General features: G+C 40.0%; 1 protein-coding gene across 2 annotated transcripts in view; it reads right to left on the bottom strand.

Moving 5' to 3' along the window:
- Positions 1 to 4,360: 4,360 nt before the first annotated feature.
- Positions 4,361 to 24,221, bottom strand: part of ST8SIA1 (ST8 alpha-N-acetyl-neuraminide alpha-2,8-sialyltransferase 1) — a 111,066-nt gene continuing 91,205 nt past the window's right edge. For both annotated transcript variants that reach the window (XM_079304095.1, XM_079304094.1), the window contains exon 5: positions 4,361 to 12,197. In XM_079304095.1, coding sequence (XP_079160221.1) covers positions 11,711 to 12,197 — 487 coding nt within the window. In that variant the 3' untranslated portion in view covers positions 4,361 to 11,710. The remainder of the gene's footprint in view (positions 12,198 to 24,221) is intronic.

Raw genomic sequence — 24,221 nt, forward strand, 5'->3', positions numbered from 1 at the left:
CTGTCATTTGGACACGACATCCAGCCTGTAAAACTTACACACATCAGAAATGAGACAATAAATATTACACACTGGGCACTGGAGGTAAAACAAATTCATGGAATTATACAATCTCAGAGGCATAGTGGTTTGCTTATCTACTTCAAAATCACCTCATGACATCGAACTACCACATTACCATCACATTTTTTCAGTAAACAGGACAAGAGAATAAGAAATGCAAATAAAAGTACCAGCATTTAACAGCTAACAGCCCACATCACATGGCTCCTTTGGGAATATTGTGTGAGAGAGCAAAAATGGCAAATGTGTCCAGTCCCTAAAAAATCAGGAGAAACCTTGTGTCTATCCTGCCAGGGTTTGCATACCAGAATTCCTGTAAACCAGACTGATCCCAGTGTGTTTTATCCAAACACTGAGCTCCTTCCCAATACCTGTTTAATTTTGGTAGCACCACTCACCCAAGCACCACTTCCTTGAGCACCTTGAACCCCTTCTCACAGCCAGAGTCAGCTACAAAGCAGGAGGTCTGAGATGTGCAGAAGGTAGGTCAGGGAAGATGGCAGCTAGGACCTTGAAACTACAGGGAGAAGCAAACAGAAGCTTTCAAGCAGACACTGCTGGGCTGCTTGCCTTCGGTCAACATAGTTTGTTCCCAAAATAAAACACCAAGGAGTTGGGATAACCCCAGTAATATTCCCTGTCTGGACAGATATTCAGGATGGCTGCAACTCCCACAATTACTGGTGCCCTGTGAAATCACTGACTTCTTGTAAATACTCAGTGAGATAATTTACAAATTAACAATTTTGAAAAACCTTTGCCTGGGCCATTTCTGCTCTGGTCAAGCACACAACTTCTCCAAGTTGTAGCTGTGCCTACAAGAAATGGGTCAAGAAATGGAGGCACAGAATTTTAGTTTTAGTTTGCACTTCAGCTTATATCCATAAGCAGTAAAATGTAACAAACCACAGTCACCTGTCTCCTGGCACAGGCACAGATTACTGGACGCAGAGTGTGGGATGTGGGCAGGAAACACATGGCATGGCATCACCAGTGAGCCTGACTGATCTCCCAGCTAGTGCAGCCCTGTGAGCCCATGCCTGGGAATAAATCAGATATGCTACAAATACAAACAGATTGTCCCTTACAGTGCTGGAAAGAAGCAGATTTGACTTTAGGAACAGAGTAGTTTGTTTATTACTAGCCTAACGGTAAGGGCCATGTTATCAAATCTGAGTCTGAGTAGGAGAAATAGTCAAAAGGGGATGTGGTTCACTGCAAAACCTGCTAGAAGAATCTTCTTTCCATTTCTCTTCCCTTCTCTTTTCAGTATTTTTACACTACAGAGCTCATACTAATAATCCATCTCAGGGACACAACATTCAAATAAAAACACATGCATGTTTTTACATTCATCGTTATCCACATGCTACATTTCACAGTTCATTACCAGAGCAATGTACCACTCTAGAAAAACATCACAGGAAGGCACCTTTCATTTCCTTGGTGTATTTGCTTGCTTTTCTCTGGAGCTTTGACAAATAGCCAGATAGAAACAGCATTAACACAGGTAAAAGCAAAGTGTCTGGTATGCGTTAAGAAATAAAAAAGTTTAGAAGTCCTTATAACTTCCATGAGACATCAAATTAAAATAAAAATACTTGTATTGATGCTGAATTTTTTTATTATTTGGGGTTATGGTTAGGGGTTAGGATTAGCTTTGAGTTCCATTTTGCAGAAGTCCAGAGATCCATCATGTTACCCAGACCAACAGGACTGGACACATCTGCCATCTGTTCCAGTCTGGAGACTGGGTCTATGTTAAATGGTGGGACAGTTACCCTTGCAAACTAAGTGGAGTGGACCATTCAAAGTCCTGACTACTCTCACTCAAGCCATGGTTGCTGGCAGGGAACCCTGAATTCACTGCTCCAAAGTTAAGAGACCTCTCTCCTGAAACAACTGGAAAACATAGACTGATAGAAATCAGGATTATGTGATTTAAATGGTTCTTTCGTGCCTGTTATACGCACAGTTGGTAACTATGGTGCAGATTTGGTCCCAAAATTTGCACATGGTTTTAGTCCAAAATGTATCCAAAAGCTCTTCATAAGAACAACTTATCAGGGTGGTATTGAATATGTGAAAAAAAGGTGTGGTAAGCTTTGCCCATAGATAAAGATCGGGCCTATGCCCATGGGGCTGTAATTCCAAACTTAGTATTTGATCATGGTAAGGATTATTGAACATATTGAAAAGCAAATTTCAGATGCAATTTTGGCCTTAGAAGAAGCAGCCCATGATTTGTCTGGTATAGTTTTACAAAACAGAATGACTCTCAATTCCTACTAGCTGCAAAATCATTAACACTAGTTGTTGCTCTCATGTAGATGAGAGTGAAAGAATTATTAAGGATTTGGCTGAAAACAAACTCAAATTCTACATCAGGTAGCTTTCAAAAGTCCTATTGAACTTTGAATATATCTTTGACACTCTCACCTCATGGTTACGGAACTGGGCGTGGACAAAAGGAACTGTTCATACTACTTGCATCTGTAGCTGTTCTTTAGATAATAGCTGGCTGTATGATACAGTGGTTGTGGTTAAATATGGAGTGGAGACTAGATAAGGTAGAGTTTTGTTAGTTTCTAAAAATGGAGGGAAATGATGCCAAATTGATTTTTGCCTTTTTCCTTTCATATATATACTCTGTATTCTTTACACATCTGTTTGTAGTTCTACAGTCTATTATTGTATTCCAGCTAGCTTCCCCAGTACTCTTCCTTGCCCTGATAGGCAGAAAGACAAAACACATTCTAAGGTCTCTATCCTATCCTATCTCAATTCTCTCTAGGAACCAAGATTGAGATGTATTTTTATAAACAAAGTTTAGTTTCCATCAAAGGGAGGGAGGGCAGGATTCAAAGAAGGTTGAACTAGGGGAAATTGCCTCACCACTTATGTCTCTAATTAGTGATTTTTGTCAATTATGTTAATTTGCCAAAATTATAAATCTGTATTCACCCCATATGGGGGTAAGCATTTTGTGGATATTTTCCATGTCGGCCCCTGGAGGCCTCCAATAAAGCCCAGCCTTTATATTATCTCCTATACTAACATTATCTCAAAAGATAATTTCTTCTTTCTAGGTTCTTTAGGTCTTAGTATCACCATGGCAGTTACAGGCCCCTATTAAGGAGAAAACTCAAATTCTTGGGATTTCATCAATGAAAACATAAGTACTGCTATGATAAGAAAATACAACACAGAAAAAAAAAAGCATAAGACCAACTTTTTAAAGAAAACCATCATTTGAGTTTAGAATAATGCCTTAGATATAAATTGTCATTTAAAAAAACAAGAGATAAGAAAGAAGAATTTCTTTCTTGCAAACACTATCAGAAAAGAATTGCAGTCAAAAATCAGGGGGAAAAGATCACCCCATTCCATCAATAAATTTTATTTATTAAATTTTCATAGGATGAATTCCCTCAGGTTTGAGAACAGAACAGTGAAAGAGAGCAGAGAATATGGTTTATAAATTGAAGGATGTGACAGAGAGGAGAAAACCTTATTTACTCATTAAAAACGCACATCTTTTCCCTTTCCTGCAATCCAGGTGTCCCCTGAATGTAATGTTCCTAACAATAGGGGAGGATTTTAATACAAAAGCATAAATTCACTCAGATAAAAAAGGTAATTCATTTACTTGTTTTCACTGTTCAAAACAGATAACCTTAATAAAATTTCTGTTTGGTTTTTTTCACTTTAATTCCCAAGCATGAGTTAATTAATTCTCACAACATCTGAGCTAAAAGTAATCTTCATTCACCTAACAGAGAAATCAACACAGGAAGAAAGACTTCAAAACTCTGGGATAAGTAGCAGTTTCCACTTTTTCATTTAATCATGATTTTATAGAGTAAGTACTAATAGGAAGATGCAAAATGCTGCACACAAATATTGATAAACTTAAAGTAGTTTTTGTCCCTCTGTTACTTTTCTAGGTTTAGAGCCAGACAGAAGTTCAGTGTAGTACAGAGAAAATTTTAAACAACTTGTGAATACAGCAAGTTTCACCCCAGTACAACAAGCACCAAGGGAAAGAGAAGAATAAAGACCTAACATCTATTAACAACTTTGGGTTCCAAGCATTTAAGCCTATACTTCCATCCCTTTATCTTTACCAGAAATACTGTGTCCCTTTATCTCCTTTCTGATCTTTTTCCACTTCATTGGCCACCACTACTATATGGCAGCACATAAACAGTCACATATTTCAGAAGAGCAGAACCTCTGTCCTGATCCTTGTTTGTTTGTTTGTTTGTTTTTTTGTTTGGGTTTTTTTGGGGGGGGGTTGTTTTTGGTTTTTTTACTACATTTGGAGTATAATTTTTTTAGTCTACGGACACCACACAGGACAATCTAGAATTGGAAGCTTGAAAGAAGTATGGAACTTGAATACAAAGCTAGAAGTGCAGACTAAGTTGGAAAACAGGGGAAATCCACATATCTTTTAACATGTTTTTTTTAAACATGGTTTCTTTAGTTATTAGTGCATTTTATGAGAAAAAAAAATAGATATTTTTCACATGTAAAATTTTTGCAATTTTTTTTTCCTCTAAACGATTTGAATGTAATTCTTCAAGATACTAACCAGCATCTGAGCAATAAACATCAGCCTATTTTGTTTGTATTTACATACCTGTGTGCCTATCTATTATTTAGGGAGTCTCCAGAAACCTCTGAAAAGTGTAAGAGCTCTGATTGACTTTTTGTTCCATTTTCAATGTAAAGTGACACACATGAACAAGAAAAAAAAAATCTGTTTCTGCCTTTACATGGAGCAATTATTGGAAGTGCTTATGGAGTTTCAAGAGCACTGAAAGCCTACCTAATCTAATATTACCTCAATGGGGATTTCATTATTGATAGAAATAAAACCAGAGTGGTTTTTGCACTCTGCAGGACCAGGGAGTCATCTTCCTGCGACCTCCTCCTATATGCAAGTCTCACACTCAGATAAGATGACTTTTGGATACTCAGATAAAATGATTTTCATGTATTTGTTCTGTGAAAGGCCAAACCATGCAGTGACAAATTATAATACACTAAAGGACATAATTTCCAGGCATTTCTATGCTCCTTGTAGTTTTCAGTACAAAGTCCAGGCCTTTAAAACCAGTCAACACATGACTGATCTGTAGGATCAGTCCTCGAAGAGTCCTCACAGAATGAAGACACATCACTCAGTGGGAGACATCAAGCAGGCAGAACTGTGGCTAAAATTATTTTTTTTTTCTGTCACTGCAGCACACTCTATATCATCTGCCCAAACTCTACAGCTCAAGAGGCAGCAGTCAACTTATATGCTCAAAACTCATATACCAGACTACTCCAAACCAGCATTTTCCTGAAAACTGTACATCTTCTGGCAGTTTTACTCTGCATATGATGGATACCCAAAAAGAAACTTGTGTTCCTCAAAAAGCAGTGTTTATTTTCAGCACATGGAAGGCTTATAAAAAAAAAAAATCAAGCATTTCCTATAAAATCACATGCACAAAAGAAAAAAAAAGCAATGGCAATTTTGTAGAACATCAAAATCTTCATTGGAAATACCTGAGTGGAAACTCGAATTGGTGTCTCAGCACTTCAGACTATGCATTTATTTTCAGTGAAGCATTTTCATTTACTATCAAGATAATCACGCAATAGCAAAGCCTCCTGCAGAAGAATGATACCTTAAGTTGTTGATACAATACAATTCTGTAATACAATTCAGTAATTGTTTCCTTTCAATGAACAGAAAATAATGCAACTCATCTCTGCTATGGATCCCATCTGACTGAAACAATTAATTGAATATACAATTAGAAATCAGAAGGTACTGTCCAAATGTACATCAGTGTTATGTTGAGCACCATCTTATTCATAAACCCAGAGAACAATTATTAGTGGCACTGCTTTCAAACTCACTCTGGATTCACTCACAGGAGTTAAACCCAGAATAAAGGGGGGAAAAACAAAGATTTAACCTGGAAGGTGAAGACATCAAATAACACAGTAAATTTCACATGGTTGGAGTGCTAAAGGTTCCCTTGCTTTAGAGGGTTCTAGACAGGATAAATATTCTGCTCAGCAGAAAACCGACCTCCTCCACAGCAGAGGGAGCACACAGTCAATAATTTAAGATGCAGCTTTAATAGACCTTTCTGAGACTTGCTAGGGATTTCAAGTGCTGATAGAAGCAGGCTGGTCTCCAAAGGGATGAGCTACTTACCATCATTTCCAGTAAGCCCAGCACTCCTGACTGTGAAGTAGGACATCATTACCATGCTTTTGGTAACTACTTGGGATCATGAGCTGGTCATGGAGCTGCATCCCCTGGTGCTGAGCCCAATCAGGGTGGCATTGGTGGGCACTGGGCAAAGCCACAGCAATGGCCACAAGAACAATCAGCCTTTTCCACCAGGGAAAAAGCTCCAGCTCCTGTTCTGTCCTTCACAGCTGGATCTCACAGCCACAGCTGGAGTATTTTCACAGTCCTGCAGAGAACTCAGAATGGCCAGAAGTAACTTGGATCTGGCAGTGCCTCTCTCCTGGTTGTACCGAAACCAGCATTTTCAATTAGCAACACTTTTTTTCCCCACAGCATAACAACTGAAAAGCAGAGTGAAATTCATTCTGAATCATGTACATTAAGCTGAAGAGACTGAATACACCAGGGCTCAGCCTGCTGCAATAAAAACTGATGAAAATGAATAATCAAGAAGGAATGAATAGCTGTTTAAGTTCTCACTGCTGCCAAAAAAATATCAGCCAGGGAGGAGAGATTAAGCCTCCTGTTGGCTCTTTGCATTCCACTTACAGAAACAAATAAATCTAAGTCTTTTAGTAATTGCTCTCTTCAGAAACTACAAAAACTTCAAACATAAGATAGATTCCAAGAGATGAAATATGGGAATTCAAAGAAACGGATATTATTTTACAACAATTGCCCTGAAAAACACATCCTCCTTCTATCTTCCTTCTCTTCTCCAGTAAGGGAATTACCAACACCTGGCTGAAGCAGTATTTTTTATTTGGAGCTATTTGAACTCCTGCTGGACATGTCAACAGTTTAAAAGAAAAGCTTGTTCAAACAACAAACACATTAGCTGCCTTATGGCTGGACTTTTAAAAATCACACTTCTATTCACAAAGGGAATGGTCATCTGTAAGAACAGGGAAGAGAGATCCTTTAAGATGATGGTTTGGGGCAGAAATAAAAGTCCACATTAAGAGGAGGCACATTAGAACAGCTACAGTACCCAGAATACCCCTCCAACAATCACAGAGATGGGGAATAGGCCTTTCTGGACAAAGCCTGATGAATTTTGCTTACTTGGAAGAATCAGCTAATGGAAACTCCACCATTTTGAAGGAAGCAATGATTCAAGATAGCAGCTGGTTAGTCTATTTTATATCAGTGTTTTGATGGGAGTGGCAGGAAAGAACAGCTTGTCCTTCCTGTAATCTGGACTTCTTCCAATACTTTGTAATCTATTAAATTGAAGAAGAGTCAAAGAGGCAGCAAATGGTGAGATTGCTGTCACTTCCTTCATTTTCCTCACTTTTAGATCAAAAGTTCCCTTATGCTTTAATTACAGGCAAGGATGAGCCAGATATTAAGCTGGCATTCATGAAGCTGTTTCCAGGAATTTTCCTTAACTACCACATTTCAGGACAGTCTGAGTTTCAAAAAGCAGAAGTTTTGCTTAGTTTCAGCTCTCACAGAGGTGCTAACTTAGCTGCCTAGACAACAACATGAATTTTGAGGAAAATAACAAAAAGGTGAAAGTAGTCAAGTGAAAAAAAACAGCTGATATTTCCATATTCTGTAAAGCATCAGCTGTAACAGAGTCTTAGACCTTTGACTTTCGTAGCTGCCTCACACCAAACTTGCTATCTTCATTCCAGCAAAAATATAAAAATACAACATTCATGAGCGAGAGTTCTTAGCAATGTAACAAAGTCTGTGCCAAAATTAGAGATGTTTTTATTCTCATGAGCACACCTCCCACTCTCTTCTCTAGGACTTTTCTCTGCTGGTTTCAGTTTTGCTTGTGTGATCTAGAAAGAACTCCAAGAGGCTTCCTAATCAACAAGGAGGAAAAGTTTTACATAGTTTTGTCACAAGTTCAAAAATTGGTCTTGATTTCCTCAAGAACACATACAGCCCCGAAAAGATTGTATCAAGAGGGATTTATGTGCATACCTTTCTTGTAAAGGTATTTAATTTATTCTCCTTACAAACATGGGACAATGATTCCTACGCAGGCAGAGCAACATTTCAGCACATCTGTCCCTTGTCAGCTCTATGATAAAATTAAGAACTGTGAATATTAACAAATCATTTGGCCATCCTGACCCAGTTTTTATTGAGGATGAACTGCAGTAGCTTTCAACCTGGCAGATTTGTGCAGCTTTAGCTACACTATCAGGGAATTCATGGACTGGCAGTGGAAACAGAGGTGCTGCAGGAGGGAATTTCACTAACAAATATTGAGATTTCAAGACTTCACTAAAAATACAGCAACATAAGCAATGACGTCCCTCCTGAAGGTGGATGAATTCTTAGGCCCTTCCATGTAATTCCGTTTTTCATATCAGTGATCCTACACATGGACTGCCCTCCTCTGGAGACATCCACAAGGCAAGCTCCACACTCCACATGTATGGAGAGCCTTCACTCCAACATTTCTGTCAGGTAACAGCCACTCTTGCAGCTGCTTAATTTTGTCTTTTTGACTTCTCTTGCCACAAAAGACCTGAAGGGCTCTCCTGCACCCCTTTGTACCTGCTGGCAAAAGGCTGATTGATGGCCAGTGTTTCCACAGACAAGTCAGATAAAACAGATTTTGCCTCTCAAAAGCAGCATGTATTTTTGTTTCTCTCCTTTTGCCAACTGCCAGTTTTCTGGAAGTTATGGAAAACTGTTTGCCCTTGAAGCCATTACTTCCTCACCAGAAGTGGTTGCCTTTGTATTGTGTGTTCCAGCTATACTCACTAAATATAAATGTGAACAGAGCCAGAATTACAGATATCTCCAATATCAGCCACACATCACACACAGCCTGGGTCTCTCCTGCACCTATAATTCCTTGGAAGCTATCTCCTAGCAAACATCAGGACTGCAGACACCAGAAGGGACTCACAAAGGCCTCAGGTTCAATCTTACAGAGGTGTGGAATACAACTCCAGATATCCAGGGCACTGGTTGAACATGAACAAGCCAGACCTTATGAAACACTGGACAGAGTTTTCCTACAAGACCACTTGTACTTCTAATCCAGTTATTTTCCCAACATGTGGCACAAATAATTACCAAGGTGTTGGAGAGCTGTAAGAGAGGTTCAGAAGTGAATTCCTAAGTACTGCTAAAAATACCAAAAGACTGCTGACAAAGAGGGAGTTCCCTCATACTCTCCTTATTCCCCCTTGCTCTCAAGGAAATGCTGGCATCCTGCTGAAGTGCCATTTTTAGCAGATCATATTCCATATGCTGTTTTCACACATCTATAAAGCCTAAAAAACGCAGACTTGATGCACCCAATAAAAATCATACAGACACCTCTTCATCTCTAGGAAAGACAGCTCAGTCAAATTCTGCTATAACAAGCAACAAGGGAAACATTTGACTTTCAAATCCTTCCTCACCAAGTCCCCACATCATAGACAATGCACTAATGAAACTGAGTGAATTATCAAGTGATGTTCCATCAGTGTGCTCTCTTTACTTTTAATGAAAACATGGAAAAGATAACATGGGCTATGAGGTACATTCCGATTCTATCAGAACAAAACTAGAACACTCCAAAATCTCCACATTACCCTTTAGCATTGCCCTGTAATCCTATGAAACAGTGCTCACTTTATGTTTGGAATATCCATATTCCAAAAGAAAATTTTTATTATGAAACATAGGTTTAAAAAGAAAAACACAACTATTTTTTCCCCAGTTTCCTACACAAAGAGTTGAACTATTCATATTTAAAGAAGAGCCATGGATTTAGCTTTTTTAAAAATTATTTTTACCTACAGAACTTGCTGCTGGTAGTCTACAAGGAGAGGCTTTATCAACATTTAAGACACATCCTCCAAAATGCTAGAACTTTGGAACTAGAACAGCACAGTAGGTTGTTGTGGAAAGTTGATGACATTTTTGTTGCTCCAACACCTTGACTAAATTTTCAGCAAAAAGATAATAAGAAAATAAGAAAGAGAACACTGATCTGGATTTTTTAAGTTAATGGTGGGAACATCTTGCAGCTTAAATTGCACTGCAGACTGAGGTGGGATTCTCCTCTTGTCCTCCAGTGCTAAACTAAAGCAAACAAATAAAACAATTTCTCATTTCCATTTCTCATTTCATCTGCTGCCCAAGTAATAACTCAAAATAAAACAGTCCTTCAGGCACTGTACGCACTGATAGAATTCACAACTGCGAGCAGGGCAGACTTACATCAGGCATGCCCTTATCTTTTTTTCCTTTTTCATGCTGCCTGTGCAGCTTTTTGGTGCTCCTAAAGGCTTTTTTATTTCCCAGACTCTCTTTAAGCGGAGACAATCTCGTGTGAGAAGTCAAAGTCTTTAAGGCTAATGTTACAATCCAAGCAGAAGAGCAAGACACACGCAGAGAAACAATTTTTGAAGCTTTGACTAATTTTAAATTACACTTACATTCATTTCTGAAGTTTTCCTGCTATAAACACATGAAAAACCTCATTCTGCATTCCACTGAACCCCTCAAATACCCTCAACAGTCCATGAACATCTGGAGTCCACATGAATACAGAATAAATCCCTAAGGCTGGACAGCAAAACAGGACAGGAACCACCCCTGCTATGAAGGTCACTGTGGAGATCTTGCAGCGGGTCACTGAAATCAGGCTGCGTGTAGCATTTTTTTATTTTCAGACCACTTTGCCTTAACCAGCTCTTGCCCACAATACAGCACCGGCATAGCTCTAAGTACAGTGACCTGAACTATCCTGCTAAAACCTACAACACATAGGTCTGTCCAGCCCCAGTAGCAAGGCATTCCTATGACATTCTAACCAGATTCTCAGCACCTTCACGCTCCCAAGAGTCTTCAGAGGAGCTGATGGTACTCAGCTCCTTGAGCTTTTAAGCCCTTCCTTTTCCTCCTGGGGGAGGGGCTGTCAAAATAAAAAAGAATAAAAGAAACAAAGAGTCAATGACACACATGTGCGGTCCTACATACACACACATACACAAACAGAGGAAAAAAGCAAGGAAAAAGGAAAGTTCTACAGGGTGTTGATCTGGAATGAAATGGAATTTGGAACAGATAGTCATATTTGGCACTGTCAGCAAAAGCTTATGACTGGCCCGGTAACTCTCTGAGCCTTAATGCCCTTTTTACGCTTGTCACTTAAAAACGTCCTTGGAAAGTTCAGCAGTGCTGCTTCTGACATTGTTTTCCCACTGCTGCTGAATAGACTTGATGGAGAGGTACATTTCATCCCCTCCCAGTTCCATAAAGCACTAAACAATAAGGACATTTTCCATTTGGCCTTCAAGCAGCATTTTTATGGTCCATGCAGATCCCTTTAAGAAAAATCAACATAAAACAGAAGTCTCTGTTGGAGAGCATGGAAATTAAAAACTATTGGATCGCCCAAACTGACTCCTATGATCCTCAAGCTAAAGGTTGGATTAGAGGGTCCTCACATGGTTCTAGCTGCATTCTCAGTACACCACTTTTATGAAGAAACCAAAGTTGTAGAAATTCCTCTGGCATGGCATGGAATCCAGAGTCAGGCAGGACATTGTCATAGTAGTGATGGCTGATAAACTTCCCGTGCAGGTCCACCGAGAACGGCCAGAAGCCGTAAATCGTTACTTCCTCACACAGACCAAGGGCAGCGCTGACCAGGAAAAGACCCGTGGAAAGGCGTTTGGCATGAATACCTTTGCTCTTCCAGAACTTGCCAATGTCCCGCAGGAAGTTAGGGTTGGCAAAAAGGACTGTTTGCTTGGCCCCGAAATCCTCCAGGGTGTAGTAGACGCGGAGGGAGGGTCCTGTCCCTGTTTTCATGGAGAAGGCTGGCATGTAAATGTAGCTGTGGTTATAGACCTTCACGCTGTCCACAAAGGCTTTTCGGGACCACAGCAGATTCTGGAACCTGAAAAATCACAAGGGAAGAAGAGTTGGTCACACATAGGTTTTCCCGGATGTTTCATAATCCACCTAAGGGCTGTTCTTCATACCCATATTTACAATTCCCTGTACACCTTTTCCAAGCCCAGAGATAGGCCAGACAAACTTCTGGCTGTCTGACACTGCCTCTAGTTTGAAAACAGACACCTTAATAGACAGGTGAAAACTATCTGTTATCCTGCTAACTCCAAAACCTTTCTGTTTTCACCTTTTTAAAAAAACCCAAACAAACACTGACAACATTCTGTAAGACTCAATCCTTTTCAGCAATATTTTTCATCTCTCTGAAAACCAGGTATGGGAATCTATAAAAGAAATTCTCAAATATGTGTTGCTCTTGTTTCTTAAAGGCAGACTAAAAATAACAACCCAAGTTAGATTAAGAGGGCAAGGTATTTGTACAGAATATTTCTTTAATGTGAAAACAGCACATGAGAATTTGTTTAATTGTCAACAGCTATTTGCTGATGGCTGTTCTATTCCTGATGGTTGACTGACAAACTACTCCACAATCAGTATCACGAACTATAAACTTTCCTTGCCATACATTTCCTCCCTACCTTTATCACTTGACAATATCCAAAACCTTGAGAGTGTGAATCTTACTACACTAAAAACCACTTTTGCACAAGCCTCATTTCATTGTAGCACGCTCATTTCATTGCAGCTAGGCTGCTCCTCTGTGTGTGATCCCATTTTTTTTCCTCAGCTCCATAGGACAAATGCCCATGGTTTCTCTCTCCTCTCCCTGTTTCCTGTATCCAAGGCCCATGTATCATGACTAATTCCCTAACACCAGAAGAGTCAAACTTCCTTCCACAGTAAAGGGGTGTTGAGCAAACAGCTTGATGTTGCACCTGGGCTGAGGAAAGGCCAGAGGCACATTCACCATCACTCCTGAAGCACCATGTCCTTTCCCATTTAGAACTAGTCCACAAATTTTACTTCAGAGGGCAAATAGTTGTGGTTTCTAAACCTACATTTTCCAGCAAATTTATCATTCATAGAAAAGCCCCGTGCAGCTCAGGATGAACACACTGAAATTCCTCTGTGTCAGAGGGCCAGAGCCTGTGTCTGAATATTAATTTGCTATCAATGCCACAACATTTCTTCTGAATAAATCTCCCCAAATGCCTTAAAGTAACAAGAAGTGAACAGCAGTGAGACTGGTGCATGGGAGGGACTCCATGCAGAAGGGACAGCAGCATTTGTCACCCTGCTGCAAACTGTCCCTAAGGAACACCATCACTTCCTGGAAACCTATGCCTCCCTCATTCCAATGACCAGGAATGTACTGGTAGGTATCCTGCCCAGTTCAACAGATGGACATTATACAGGTGGCCAGGAGACCATGGAGAAATTTAAAATATGCTTATGGCTGGGCTGATGGTCTAAGAGCCAAAAAGCTGCAGCCCACCTTGAGTACCTCATGAGGGGACATATTAAAACAAATGAAAATTTCCCTATTTCTAAAAATGGGAGCGCTCTCCAGCATTGTGACACTTCACAGGCTGGATAGAAGCTGAGAAACCTGGAGACAAATGCTGTGCATAAGCAAGTTTCTAGAGATGGTGCTGGAAATTCAAGTGTGTTTTCCTTTAACTTCCAATTCAGACAGGGAGTCCTGCAGGCTTTGAAGGTACCATACCACACCTATCTCAGTAGGCAGCAAGAAGAGCACCCCATGCTTGACAGAGACCAGGAAGGTTTTCCCTTGAAGCTCTGTAGTGGCCACAGGAGCACAACCGTGTTTGTCTCCTGCATGTCCTGGCATTGGCACTGCCAGCCTGGTGCAGCCCTTGCATCCACACAGGCACAAATGTCTTCCCTTGTGCCAATCCTCACCCAGAATGAGGAGCTGCTGGTTCCTGGCTAGTGCTGGCCTCTACTGAGCATTCAGTCCTCTCAGTGGCACAGCCCAGAAGCTGTGCAGCTCCACCACACCCACACAGCTTCCAAAAAAATGCATCAAATGATCTAGTGCTTTGCACAGGAGTGCATCTCAGGCAATGTTATATCCCCAGGGTAGCCTGGAGCAAGAAACGCTGAATTGCTTTCAGGGTCCTCCCCTGACCTTCTGCAGTCAAGCTCACATAAACCTGTGGTGAGTTGCTAGAATTTGGATAAAACTGGAGCTGGAACCTTCCAAGCCCTGAGCAGCACCTGGAGACTCCACAAGCACTTGGGAATTTGCAATTATGTGTTCCAGCAGCTCTGCAGTCCAGGGAGGCACGAGTGACTGTGAATCCTGGTGAAAACAGATCCACACAGCAGGTCCAGCCCAGACACTCCTATTTCCACTTAACTCATCAGTGGACAGTGAGAAACTCAAATCAGCACCACATTTTTCTGTCAGGTTCCTATGAAAGATCAACTTAAAACCAGCAGCTTTCAGCAGCATGTGGAGGCAGAGCAGCAAAGATATCAGAGAAATAACTTCCCTGCTTCCAGCTGGAGAATTCCCTCAAATGTCCTGGTCTACTTTTCAGAGAGAAATATTCATCCAAGAGAAAACTGCCATGGCACATTGTCATCACAGAACAATCAAAGACTTAAGAGCATTAAGTGTTTTGAGTTCTGTTTTTAATCTGTTTTTAATGTTCTTATTGATGTTCTTTAGCAAATATTCAGGGACAGGGCTGCTCACTGGTACTAAGAAAGAGTTTTCAGTAACAATAAGGAATTTGCTGCAGTGACATTGAGCTAACCCTCTTGCAGATAATTATGGCAGCATTCTCTTGCATCTTGGTTTCTTTTTGATCTGCCCAGAGAGTTGCTATCTCATGCCTGTGACAATATCCCAGGCACTGACTCTGTTGGCATCTGCAAAGTCACAAATTCAGCCTTCCAGATTAACTGGGAGTTGACTTATCAGAGGGGAAAAATAAAATTATGTAATGAGAGGAACAGCTCAGATGCCAAATAAATAGTGCATTATTTTAAAAGTGTGACATAGAGCTCAAGGGAATAAAGCAGAAGGTGTAAAGACTTATGTTTGTCATGTCCCTATGACAATCAAGAACCTCACAAAAACTATTTAGATCATTTGATGTCAGCATTAGCCAAGAATGATTTAGCAATTTGCTGCAGCTGTTGGACTCTGCTTGCCTCTGGGATCACAAGAAATCAGCTTGCAAACACACATCTGAGCCTCCTCTGCTGTGACAGAGGGGTTGTACTGCACTCATTTTTTGGAGTGCTTTTCAAACAGCAGTACCCTCCTTAATACTATCCCTGTGCTCTTACACACATCTGACTCTTCTTGATGATGTGCCCCTCTGGGGCTTGTGCAGAAAATCTTACTGACACACAGACTGTGTCTTGATTAACAAATTATTTCCATGTGCTCATTCCACATGTGGGCACTTCTAGCATGCTTTAGGTGCAAGGTAGACTTTCTACTTGTCCACACAGGGAGAGAATATTGAGCACTTAAAACACTATAAATGGACTCCCTTTCTTATTTTATCCCAGCTTTCCCAACTACACAAGCTGCTGTTTACTCACCTTTATTGACCTACCTGACCTACCTATAATAAATTATAATCCCATTAAAGTCAATGGCAAAACCAACTCTGATCCCCAGTGCTCTGTCTAACCTAATTTCAAACACCTTCAGCAGGAGGTATTCTCTCCTGTTCTCACTGTGGGTCCCTCCACAGACACCATGGTCACCCAGCTGAGAGCTCGTGGCATGAATGGAGTGATGCTATTCTGACATTGTCCTTCCCCTTTGACCTTCTTCCCTGCTGGCTCTTTATGGATCAGATGTTCGCTCCTCTCAGGGGGTGACTGACTCCCAAACTCACCACAGCTCATCCCTTCCATGCATCCTGCAGCCTGCTGAGACCTCACACTGCTTCTTCTTTCTTATGGACAGCAGCTTCAAACACCAAAAACCTTGTTCTTCTTCTGTCCTCCCTGACACCAATGATCAAAGACAAATTTGCCTCATTTTCCTTTTCATAAACCTTTTGAATGGTGTTTTCCAATGCAGGGATTTGGGTACTTCCACCATTCATCTTTAAATACCCAAAAGCAGGGAAAAAGCACTCCTGGAAGTGACTTTCTGGGCCAATCTGTTTCTTACTGATACACTGTCCTTCACACATGACCTTCAGAATACTTTGACATATTCAGAAAGTCCAGTGAGACATGGCAGAGGTATGTTTTAATCCCCATGAAGAAGTAGGCTCATTTTCTGCCTGAATTAAGCATTAATTACAGCTTTTTTAAAACCTCCACCCATACTGCTCTGTGGCCCGGAAATACTATATATAGTGCCAAGGGAAAGCCAACTTTTTCAATGGAACACAGAGCTGTCCTGTACAACAAAACAATGAAACATTAAAATCAGTGTTCACTGGTATTTTGGGACTGTGTGTGGTCCTTATTCCGCCAACTCAAAATAAAACGTGCTTTTAATAGCTACTCTTTCCAAAACCAGCAGAGGTAAACATAAATCCTTTCTGTTATCTGAGAGCTTGGACCTTAGCTTTCAGAAGATGAGCTGCTCATTTTAGTCTGACTCCTTGAAAATCGTGGCTACTGTAGTCACACACAAGTGACTACAATAAATAATAAAGAAGGACAGGCAGAACAGCATGGATGGAAATTACCTGCATTGTTAAAATTGCTGCCTGGTATTTCTATGTCTTTTGAATACTTTGAAATTCTTACAGCTGGAAGTCAGGAGGATGGGGAAGTAAGTGAAGCAATGAAATCAGCTAGGAAAAATCCCAAACAACACAGAACTAACTCTGGTATCTTTGGCATGGAGTTTCACGGGACGGTTTGGTAGAGAGAGCTAAGAAGAAACATAGCCAGATCACATATTTCCTCGGGTTTTAATGGAAAAAAATCACAGCAAAACCCAGACAGAGATTTTACATTAAGTTTGGATTAAGACAGTGTCCATAAGACTGTCTGGTGTGTCTTAGTGAGAAAAAATTTCCTAGCAACAAAACAGGAACAGAATTGAGAATCATCTCCTGGATATTTCCCTCAAATACATTCCAGACACAGGCCCCTGTGGATCACTGCCCACAAGATCACTGAAGAAACATAAGGTTTATAACATTACACCATCCTGATTGTGCTGGCCTCCTGTGCTTTGTAACCCAACCAAAATCTACCAAATTATGGCAGTCATGAAAGACCTATTCATAGATAAGAACACTTTAGCTGAGTCTTTGAGTTCTCTCTATAATGTCAGACATCCTTCACACATTAATAATTTGCAAATATCAGTGAAGGTGACATTAAACTACATCCTTCAGATTCTTGGAGCTCGCTCAAAAAAAAAAAACTGGAAAGAGAGAAAAACAGTGATGTTTGAATGTGTATTCTTTCAGAAGGTGCTCTCTGCTACAGAAATTATAGACTGAAGGAAATTATTTAAAACAGTAAATGCTCCATTTACACATTATTATTAGGGATTATGGCAAGAACTGCAACCAGGATGGGCTCTCTTTTGAGTATATAAGCCCCTTTTTAAACTTTAGTACATGAATCACTGGTGTTCTCCCAGATCATACCACAGCTGCAGGATAAACCCCTCCTAAACACTGTCAACTAGAAGCTTGGTAAGAAAATCAGAAGTTTAGAACCCACAGGAATATGTGGTGAATCTAAAATACTTTACATGAGGTAAAATAAATTCACACAACTCTAAAATACATAAAAGAATATCTCTGTATTTTTTCGGTTAGCAGCTCCCACTGGCCAACCTCACCTGCAGTCCTAAGGGGACAAGAATTGCAATTGAGCAATGAACTAGTGGCCACCTGAATATAAACAGAGAAGGTGACAAATTGCTCTGGAGTCAAACATGAGGCTGAAATTACAGAAAAAAGGAGAGAAACAAACAGCCGTTCCAGAGACAAGGAAGTCCCCTCCAGTCCTTGAACGCAAAATCTCAGGCCATTAGCAAAATTCCTGGAAATAAACAAGGAGGATTTAAAACAGCCCATGGACTTTCTTTCGATCTAATATCAATTTACAGCAATCTTGGTGCTGTTCAGTGATGCCTGGAAGGATTAGAGGCTCCTCAAGGCTTCCAGCAGGGTCCAAGGTGTATTGATTGCTGCACATTGGGTCTTGGAAAGAGCCTTCCTTCCCTTCTGCAACTCACACACAGACTCTTAAGGAAGACTAAAACCAAAACCAGTATATTTTCAACTGTACATCCAAGTATTTTCAGCTCAGATTTCCTGATAATTGCGTAGTTTGTCAATGCAGTAACCCCAGTGAATCTTACTTCCAAATATTTGCCTAATCTGTTATGCTCTGCATCCTCCTAACCAATTATTTTACCAGTACTTTCCCTCTTACTTCATGATTGCCTCAATCCCTTCATCCAAAACCTTTTAAAAAAACAAATATACTCTTTCTACTGGGTATCCACATGAACCTATTCAAAGAACCCCCAAAGTTTTACAAAAGCACATACATTTATCCAGGTGTTCACTTATATTATCTTCTACTATAGTCTCCACCAAATCAGCTGGAAGAGATGTCTGCCTTACAAATACATTGAGCTGTTTTTAATTTGGACTGTTTTAAACACTGATCCCATTTCTAACACCTTCCAGTCTTTAAGTACTAAGATAGTTTTCAGTGAGGAAGTACATACACTACTCTTTTTTCATGGGTGAGCCCAGTTCTGCCTAAAAATTCACATCCATCCTGTATCTATACTATAAATTCACTTAAAATTATCTCAGTCTCAGCCTGGTGAGCATCCCCATGGGCACAGGGGATATCTCAGTGTCTTCCACATTGAAGAAAGATGCAAATCTTTCATACAGCCTCATTTTTATACCTGTTTTTTACAGCTGGCCATCAACTAACCATACACACACAGAATATGGAGGTGGGTGTTTTCTGCTTCTTTTTGGCTTCTGTGGTTGCTGGAAAGAGGTTGTAGCACTAGGGTATAATCCCTCTGATTAGTTGTTCTTGAAAACTTTTTCTACTTGCCACAAAGATAAAATATTTAATCAGCCAGAGTTTATTATAAATTCAATTTCCTTTGGTAACAGCTCTATCTTTTGATAGGATGTTTCTCTGTTTCCATTAATCTCCTTTTTCTCTGGCCTTTAGTGATGTCAACTTCCTGTTACCTTTTCTTAAGGCTTGACAGATGCTCCTGGAACTTTGTCCAGTATGATACCGTTAGGAGAGTCCATTATTATGGGTAGATGATCCAGATGAATTTTCTAAGATGCTTCTGGGTGTTTAAGGCTGAGAACGCCACTTAAACTTCTTTTCAACACAATCAAACTGCCAAGGTTTCCCCTCCACTCTTACTACAGCCTGTACTCCATTTAAATTGCCATAGCTACAACAATTTTGACCAAAACAATAGAATAGAATGAAAGTACAGACAGTTGAAATATGCTGGAGCTTTTTTTAATATCTTCAAATACTTTGACATCTGTGCAAGTTCTAGTTCCTACACCTTTTTACCCTTCACTAACTTCATTTAAAGGAGACAGAGTGTAAAAGAAGTAAAAAGCAAACTTTTTTTCTAATGTAGAAAGAAAGGAGTGCTATTTGCTAGGACAAAATGATACTTTTGAAAGCCATTGAGTACTTTAGAGCCCTCTATGTATTGCCTGAAGAAAGTGGAGCAGAACATTCAATTCCCTATTTCTCTTAGTTTCCAAATGCCAGTGAAGGTTTTGTGGCAGAGATATTTACATTATTTAGGAGCAATTTGTTAATTGGCTGTTTCCCTTATTGCACATCTAAAGATGCTATGGCTCTTTATCTATATAATATGCCATGACTCAGATGTGGCCTCACCTTCTCACAGTCTGAAACACCACGCAAAAATACCTTTCCCCCTTTTGCTCTCTACCTCAGGGAATGGTCAATCCCAATGAATTGTCAGAACTGGATGGAGCTTGACTCCAGAAGACAGCATTGACATTCTTTCAGATTCAGCAGCACAAAAATAAGCTCATTTTCTTTAATGCTCAAGGCATTTAATCCTGAATTACAGCAGAAATTCTATCAAAGGGCTTCTGACGATCACATTAATACTAAATAAATTCCACATGCTTTATGTGATTACAATAAACATCAAAGATACAAACACAGATTAAGCCACTATTTTAAAATATTATTTACTAATCAAACAGGAACAAAAGCTACCATTAGTGTATTGGCTGTAATGTAACAGTAACAGTAAGCAGCAGTAACATATTATTCAAAAAAATGTAGATGTGGACCTAAAAACCAGGCTTAGGGTACTTTTCAGGGATGAGGGAGGCCTGGTCTGGGGTCTACAGCACAACTCAGACACAGGAAAAGAGAATACCTTTAAAGGTACCTCTTAGAGAAGGCCAAAGTATTTTTCAAACTAGTCCAAATTTTAGGTTTGAAAGTAGCTATAAATGTCAGCAGCTCCAAAGAACCTGAGGTTGGCCATGAATCACTGGAACAGGCACAGCCATAAACTCCCCCTTGAGGAATCAGTCACACTCCCAGATTTACAGATACCTGAATGATCATTGAGGGATGATGCCTGACCGACCTTTATATCCGCAGCAGCTCAGCACAAATATTCCTAAAGCAGCAACTCAAACAGCACAAGTGATGAAATCCAGCTCCATGTTTTCACAGACTGGGGACAGAATAATTTGTCCAGTGATGTGCAACAATGGGAAGCTCTTGCTGGGGTTTTTATCCACAGGCTTTACCCAGATAATGATTTGGAAAACAAATATAGTTTTTAACAAGTGACATATCGTTATCTGAATTTGTCTCAGGGCCAGAATTTCCCTTCCTTAATCTGCTACTCTAGCAAGTCACAGTGCCCAGTGCTGCTCTGCTTCACCAAGCTAGGCAGTAACCTTACACGCTCCAGTAAATCCAGCACTTTGCTTGGAATACAAGTCCTCTTTAGACTGGTCTTACTTGTTCTAAAAATCAGACCATTTGTTTCTAATTTCCCCCCACATCTGCATTTTTATGTTGAAAATGACCAACCTAAGGAGTGCTGTTGAATATGACAAATCCTCAAATATACTGTGACATGGAGCAAAAAAATCATAAAGATCCTGTCTGGAGTCTTTAAATTGACACCATTCCCCTGGTAACAGTGGATTTACACCAACTTTCATCAAATTAGGATATAGCTCAGTCTTGATATCATATGCCAGATACTTAAAGTTTCAGGGACCACCAGCACATTGTGTACAAACAAGACAATGACATCATCTGGATGCATGAGGCTATGAAGATGATTCATTCAGCATAATCATTTGCATTCCTGAACCAAGTTTAATGTAGCAGGAAAAATGAGGGATGGCAGGAACTATGCTGGAGTATGAAGTGAGAAAAATAAACAGAGCACCAGTGTTCTGGCAAAAAAAGTTCTGTGTGTTGCATCTCAGAAGCCATTCCCAGTTCCATTTCTAGCTTAATGGGCCTAGAAGCATGCAGTGAAAAGCAAAACAATTTGCACAGAAGCATGCTAGTGTGCCTAAGAAATTTTCTTTCTCAAAAGCAGTCTGCAAAAGCACTTCAGCCAATACACACCATCTCCTTCCTGTCTTGTTTTTCCCAGTGCTGTCTCTGCATTCCCAAGAGTTCGAGCACCAGGTACGCATGGAGCAGATGATGACCTAGCTCAGATACATAAACCAGCCTTCTCAGGTCTCCTGGCGAAGCCCAGCAATTGGATCTTTTTCAGTACTATTTAACTCCAGTTGTTTGGGAACAGCTTGTTTGCATGAAGCAACACTTCCAGATTTCCCCAACAGTCAGGGAACAAAGGATCACCTGGATTTAGGGTTTCTGCTAGGGTTGAGTCAGGGACAGATATTCTGGCAGAGCTGAGATGCCATAGGGGAACCCAAGGAGGAACAAAGAATATGCAAAAAGCTCTGGAAATCCTGCAGTGCCAGCAGATGCTGACTTCACAGAAGGGTCTCTATGAGCTTTCAGCAGCCCTGAAATGCTTCGTAATGTCCTGTGACTATCACAAAATCTGAGATTTAAAAAAAAAATCAAATGCTAGACTGTCAAATCCTGGAAAAAAAATAAAATGAGCAGAAGAAATCAGAAATATCACCAGTGTCCTCTTGCCTCTAAACTCTGATGATATTTGCTATATAAAAAGCTCACAGATAACCTTAAGTAGCTATCTGTGGCTATACAGCAAAATCTATGAGTAGATTCACAATTCACACTCTCAACACAGAGAAAAACTTCTTGCTCAGCCCAGATGCAGAGAGCATTTTTCTTTCAAAGTCAGATGTACAGACACAGAGTGCATCCACACCATCTCCACTCCAAACTTTGTTCTAAAAATTCTTTATGAGAGAACAGCAAGAACTTGTGCAAGTTCCCATTTTCAGGACAATGCTTTTGTACAGCCTTCCTGTATAAGGACACAGTGCTGCAATACTGCTGAGAAACTGATTGTCCCCTTTTCATTTAAAAGGACCTCGAAGACAGCAGAAGAGCTGGATTCCCAATTGCTCCAGATACTGCCTGCAGGAAAAAAGCCAGAGTAAGGCCATCCCAGGCTGAAAACAGGGCAGAGCAGGGCTGTACCTAGCTGTCAGCTCAGGGAGGAAGGTCCCAAAGAAGGACAGTAATTCACTGCCTCCCTTTGAAGGATCATAGCAATGTATTCCTCACGCTCACAGGAGGGGATTGGAGTATTGTGCAACACTCTTCACAGCACAACTGTGCACTGTCCACAGTTTTTTACTTTATTTTTACATTTATGTTGACTACAGTGCTATAGGCTTTCACATGCTTTCAATTTCCATATGTGTACAAGTTCCCACTGAAAATATCCTGCTTGTCATCCTCCTGAATTTTACTTCCTTTGGGAAAGTTCCTGCAAGATTCAAGTAGCTGCCTTCTGATTTATTGTTCTGAATTGGGGAAAAAAGCCCTCAACTTTTTCTTCAACATTCTGACACTTGAGAGCATGTCATATTTTCAGATATAATTAGCAGTCCATTCCCTCCACATAAAAACCTCATTAAAAAACTGCCATGTTTAAAAACTAATCATGATAAAGAATAAAATTCTAGGATCACAATATTCAGTCCACATTTTAAAAAGTTATGTTACCAGTTCAGCATTTCTAAATATACAGCAATATTTTAAATAAAGCTCCCAATCAGCTTAAAAACCAATTTGTAATAAAGAGCTCCCTATTTACATTTCTTTAACATTATCCCTTAGCATTCACAGCTAAGCCATAACTTTACAAGAAATCCAGTATGTAAGAATAGTTTATTACAACCATAATGAAAGAAGTTACTTCCTCATTTTCCTTCCACAAATTTTCGGAATTCAATGACATAAAACTTTTTAAGCATCTGCACTGTTCTTTGCATGTTTGATGAAAGATTAGTGATTGTCCTTAGTGAAGTACACATTAGCTAAAAATACATGAAAGTTTTGCCAAGGGTTTTTCACCTAGAAGAATTCTCTGTGTGACCTGCATGTCAGGAATTGGCTACAGAAAGTAAATAAAATCTTTCCAGTCAATTTATATATCTTCATCTATTCTCCAAGTTCCTTGAAATGGTTGTAATTTTTAAACTGCTACTAAAACAAGATGCAGAGATTCAGGTCCTACTTTTTATTCATTCTGGGATAGTTTTTCTGCCATGAGAGCCACACTGTTCTCTGCCCTGTTGAACTGTACCTCCTAACAGCTTGGTTTGCCCCATCCTGCTTTATCTTTCAGCAGTACCATTTGGTTCTCTTTTAGCACGACAGCTTTCATCAAGTTTCTGTTTCCTCTTCCAACAAACTAGCTATTGTGGAAAAAAGATGAAACCAAGATGAAGAATTCCAGTGGATCAGCTTTAACCTACCAAACTGCTCCTCATATCTTGATACATCCTTTCACCATTTACTCTTTCAAATCAGGAATTGAAAAAGCATCATTGCCAGAGGCAAGCCCCACCCACAAAAAAAGAAAAAAAAACAAAAAAAGGAAAACAAAAAA

Source organism: Erithacus rubecula (assembly GCF_903797595.1).
Source record: "Erithacus rubecula genome assembly, chromosome: 4".
Lineage (NCBI taxonomy): Eukaryota > Metazoa > Chordata > Aves > Passeriformes > Muscicapidae > Erithacus > Erithacus rubecula.